Source organism: Meleagris gallopavo, chromosome Z, assembly GCF_000146605.3.
Source record: "Meleagris gallopavo isolate NT-WF06-2002-E0010 breed Aviagen turkey brand Nicholas breeding stock chromosome Z, Turkey_5.1, whole genome shotgun sequence".
NCBI lineage: Eukaryota > Metazoa > Chordata > Aves > Galliformes > Phasianidae > Meleagris > Meleagris gallopavo.
Genome location: NC_015041.2, coordinates 769,678 through 774,931, shown reverse-complemented (window position 1 = coordinate 774,931; position 5,254 = coordinate 769,678). Strand labels below are relative to the sequence as shown.

Below are 5,254 nucleotides of genomic sequence, written 5' to 3'. Positions count from 1 at the left end.
CAGAAAGGATGTGGAGGTACTGGAGCAGGTCCAGAGAAGGGCAACGAGGCTGGTGAAGGGCTGGAAAATCAGCCTTATGAGGAGAGGCTGAGGGAGCTGGGGCTGTTTAGTCTGGGGCAGAGGCGGCTGAGGGGAGACCTTACTGCTCTCTTCCAGTACCTGAAAGGTGCTTACAGTGAGAGCGGGGTAGGTCTCTTCTCACTGGTGACAGGTGACAAGACGAGGTGACAAATGGCCTCCAGTTGCACCAAGGTAAGTTTAGGTTGGACGTTGGGAAACACTTCTTTACAGAAAGGGTGGTTAAACATTGGAATAGGCTCCCCAGGGAGGTGGTTGAGTCACCGTCCCTGGATGTGTTTAAGAGCCGTTTGGATGTGGTGCTCGGAGATCTGATTTAGCAGAGGGCTGTTAGAGTTAGGGTTCTATGGTTAGGCTGCGGTTGGACCTGATGATCCTTGAGGTCCCTTCCAACCTGAGTAATTCTGTGATTCTACGATTCTATGGCCCAAGTGCAGCAACTTGCACTTGGCCTTGTTGAACCTTTTTTTGTTCAAGTGGACCCACCTCTCAAGCCTGTCCAGGTCCCTGTAGATGGCATCCCTTCCTTTTGCTGTATCAACTGCACCAATCAGCTTGGTGTCATCAGCAAACTTGGTCCCACTATCTATCTCATTGATAAGGATGTTTAAAAACACCGGTCTTAAGATGGGCCCTGGGGGGCACCACTCATCACTCCCTCTGCCTGGACACAGAGCCACTGACCACAGCCCTCTGGCTGTGACCATTCAACCAATTCCTTATCCACTGAATATTACACCCTTCATATCCATATCTATCTAATTTAGATCTGAATCTTATCCAGATCTCTCCTATCTTGGTAGCTGTTCCTTCACCCTCTGTGATCAATGGCTAATTTGTTTGTCTTACTCTTTCATTGACTGAGCTCAGTATATTTTATTATTTTTTATCCCTTGATTTCAGGATCATTCCTATTTTTCTTGTTCATCGCCCTGCTAACAACATCCCCTATGCAACAGTGGAGGAGGAGCTGATTGGGGAGTTTGTGAAATACTCTGTCAAGGATGGCAAGGAGATCAATTTCTTGAGGAGAGACTCAGAGGCTGGCCAGAAGTGTTGCACCTTCCAGCACTGGGTGTATGAGAAAACTAATGGGAACTTGCTTGTCACTGACCTGCAAGGTGAGTTATCTGAGCAGGGCAATAAAATGATTATATTCATAGTCAAACTGCATAGATGCTGAATTTCCAGGGACCAACTTCTGAGTGATATTCCTGGCATTTTATGGCTCCTTCTGTAACCATGTAATGGGCAAAGCTTCTCCAGATGGGGACAGTACCCTGGCCTATAACTAGTGATGTAATCAGGGCGGTAGGTGTGGACACTGAGCTGGTTTTGCTTGGGAGACTTAGGACTACACTACAGGGGTACCTTACGTGGGTTGTATGCAGAAGTAGTATTCCCATGTTCATTTGGTTCATCTTGTGCTCAATCGACTGATCTGGTTTTTTTGCTTCTTAGAGTGTATGTATGGTTTGAGTCTGGCAACTCTGGACCATGCTTCCTGGAGTTGTATATGCATGCTATTGCTCTGTCTCCCATGCAGGGATCTCTTATACTCTTAAATCACCTACAGACAGGGATTATGAAAAAATCTTAAGTACTCCCACAGCCCTTATTATCCTAATTTGTGCCTTACTGGAGAATTTGTCTGCAAATCTGTTAATTTCCTGTCCCTTATCATGTTACTACTTGAATCATTTAGTAACAAGAGGCTAGAAGCAATACTTAAGTCTGGATCTGTTATGCAAACGGAAAAGTCTCGTACCTCGAATTTTCAGTGAATCGATTTATGTAATAGCTGCCACAGTAAAAAGATAGTGCTGTGTGTGAGCTCAGAGGCATTGCAGCAATGCAACCAAATAACAAAAACTACAAGATTGATTTCATGGAACCATCCCTCAAATCTAAAAACAAATTGATATACAAAATGTTTTACTATTCTTAAAACTTCAGTTTCAATTATTGTGGTGCCTAATAGAAAAATTAGAAAAGGGGACATTGAAAGTATTTTTACTGAGATCTTTTTCAGTATCATATAGACTCTGAGATTTACTCTTTGCAAGAAACTTTGGCAAAGTAAGAGGAGGAGTAATACAAATATAGATCTTTTCAGACAGTTCAGATAATATGTGTTCTTTTCATACAGCATCTCTTGCAGGTCAGAATAAAAGACACGAGAGAGAGAGCTAGGATATTTTCTTTTCTAGCTTCTTTTGAGTGCACTGTACTTACTTGTGTGTGCGTTACCCTAGAGAACAGAGAAATCACGTGCATGATTCCCTACTGTGTTAGCAGCAGCAAAAATGTATTGTGCACTACTGTGACATTTATCAAATCAGCAGAGAAAGGGAATTTTAACCTAGATTATATTCCTGTAAACAACAGTTTGGAAAAGGAAAAATAATTCCTACACCCTTATCAGAGTTGTCCTTCCACATGTCCTTTCAGTAAATCAGAACACTCAATATGAGTAGTTTGGTTTATGAAGCCATCTCCCAGTTGTTAATGAAATGCCTTTAGAATTAAAGACTTTGGGTTGTAATAACATCCTATTAGTGCACTTTTCTTATATTTGAGTACTTACTGTCTGCTCCTCACTCAGGTCCTGACTAGGCTTCAAAAAACAGACTCCTTCAAAAAAAAAAAGAAAAAGAATGGAGAAGAAACATGCTGTGCACAAACACTTAGCAGCCCTTATCCTGAGACTGTACACAACACAACATGTGCATATGTATTTGAAACTGAGAGAGGCGGGCCCTTGCTAAAGGGCAACAAAGAAAGGTGGAATCTTAGACCTTTTCTCATATTGTTTAATGTGAGAAAGCAGAAAAATCAGGAATATCTAAGCAAGATGACTCCTCAAATAATTTAAAGGGAAAACAGAGTCTTAGTCTGAGGGAAGCAAAATGGCAGAAATGGTATCTGAACTTTTTGCAGGATTATTGCAACAAAGGACAATATAATACACCTGTGGTTGCTGAAAAGAAACAACCTTGTTCTCTGCCATCTTGTCATTCTAGTATTTGGTTGCATTTTTTCAGGCATAGCAGTAGAGATTTCTAGGAGTATTCTACAACAAAAATACACATCATTTTCCTGTGCAGTAAAAATGCACACTACAGAAGTGGATTCTGTCTACAAACAGATACAAAAGTAAAAAAAAGTATGAACTTTACAAAAGTAAACAAAGAGACATATTAAGGGAAAAAAATGAGGTTTCGAGAACACTGAAGGATAAAGGGATTTTGCTCACTCACTCAACAAGTGAAAACAAGGCAGCCTGATCAGGTTGATCAGCAAAGCAGATGAGATATTCTTACTGATAAACATTGTGGCACAAACTTGCAAAGCACTAAAACCACAGATCCAAAAATAAACATAGCCACTTCACCGCACGTGCACAAGGAAAGATTTTGGGTGTTTCTTAAAGTACCATCATGAAAGTGTATCCTCTCTGACAGTGACTGTCCAGCTCAGGACACGTGTTATGCTCTCTTTACCACTTTGCTGTCTGTAAATTACTGTGACATTTAGAAATACCTAGTGCTGCAGAGCGTAAGCATCCTATTTTTAATCACTGTACTTTAAAATGTTTTAAAAAAAGGTGGCTAATATTTAAAATGAAAAACATGGACTCAGTAAAGAATATTGAAGGGTTCAATATATGGTTTTCTTGAATCTGAAAATATTCCTCGAAATTCTAATGTAACAGAAGCTGTCTGTTTCCTTGATGTCTTGTAGGTGTAGGAATGAAACTAACTGACGTTGGCATAGCAACATTGGCCAAAGGGTGAGTGAAAAACTCCTTCTCAACAGCATGGTTTTTCTTTATGCATCAAGCTCTTCCCAGTATGAATATTTTGGAAGAAGATGCAGTGGAATTTATCCTTGCTTTAATCTTGGAATAAAGCATTCCTCATCTGATGCTTCTAACCCCTTTTTGTTCTGGCTTATGAGACTCCTTCTATCAGGGAAACACAGCTGTTTTACTCTAAAGGCATGGATCTACACTGTAGATTGAGCTTGGGCTTTGCTTTATGCATCCTTTAAAATAGTCCTATTCGCAGTGCTTTTTGGGTGACTTACAAAGAAACTACTTAGCACACTACCTGGAGGAAAATAGGGCTGAAAAAAGCAGGGCCAACACTGGCTCCATTCTGGGCTATGATGGAAGGCCCTGTGTTTGTGCTGTCCACAAAGGAACTGACCACAGAGGAAGTAATTCCAAATCCACTGTGCTCTCAGAGCCAGAGCTCCAGTTGGGCTTGCAACCATTAGCACTCCCCCAGCCAATGCAAGTGCAAGTTCTTCAACATACCTCATCCTACTACCAGATCCTGCTGCCTGTGGCTCAGGTGATTCTTCTTCACTTTAACAGTTTCACTGGAAAAAGAGAGGAAATCTAACACTGGGCTGGAGTTCTAGGGAAGGAGATGCCCTGAGTAGCAGGGTCAAAGTTTGTATTGCCCTTTTTTCACAAGGAATTTAAAGGAATGGTGCTGGGACCGCACGAAGGAACTCGGCTAAAATCCCTCTTGCAGCTAACAAAAGTGCCAGTGCTTTAGAATACATATTTACAAAAGAAGCTTTTATAAAAGATTCTTTTCTCAGTTTGGAACTCTTCAGGTTATTTTTTCTGCTTTTAGCCAAATAGAACAGAATATCCTGAGTTGCAAGGGACTCAAAATAATCACTGACTCCATACTAGGCAGTGACATTAACTTTTCTTGTCTGTATTCTTGTCAGCTGCAGCTGGGTGGAAGGAAGGTGTCTGTTTAGTTTTGTATATTCTGCTTATCTGATGAAAAGAGGAAGTCTGTTAAGAGATTTGATGGTATCTCTTGGCCTTCTCTCTCAAAGGCAGCAGTACTGAGCTATAACAAAAGATCTTTTCATAGCCCTTAAGGAGGCCCATTTGAGAGTATTTTTGCAGTGGCTTCAGACCTTTTGGGAAAATTTAAGCTCAGGTATAAAGATACAGGCTTTCAGTGTTCTAATATTTTTCAGCTTCTGATTATTTCACAAACAATGCCATTGATAGAAATAGGCAGCAAAGGCAGCTGTTCAAATCAGCTGTATGCTGGAAAGGCAAAGTGAGTGAGGGGGCAGAGGGCAACCAAACACCCTGGTCCTGCTGTTGTCATCTGCATAACTGCTTGAAATGGCAGGCCAG

The 5,254-nt window shown here is 41.1% G+C and overlaps 1 protein-coding gene across 1 annotated transcript in view; it reads left to right on the top strand.

Annotated features, from left to right (window-relative positions):
- ALPK2 (alpha kinase 2) overlaps positions 1-5,254 on the top strand; it is a 34,948-nt gene that overhangs the window by 24,096 nt on the left and 5,598 nt on the right. The window contains exons 8-9 of the mRNA XM_010725131.3: positions 982-1,199; positions 3,823-3,871. Of these exons, the coding sequence (XP_010723433.1) occupies positions 982-1,199; positions 3,823-3,871 (267 nt within the window). The remainder of the gene's footprint in view (positions 1-981; positions 1,200-3,822; positions 3,872-5,254) is intronic.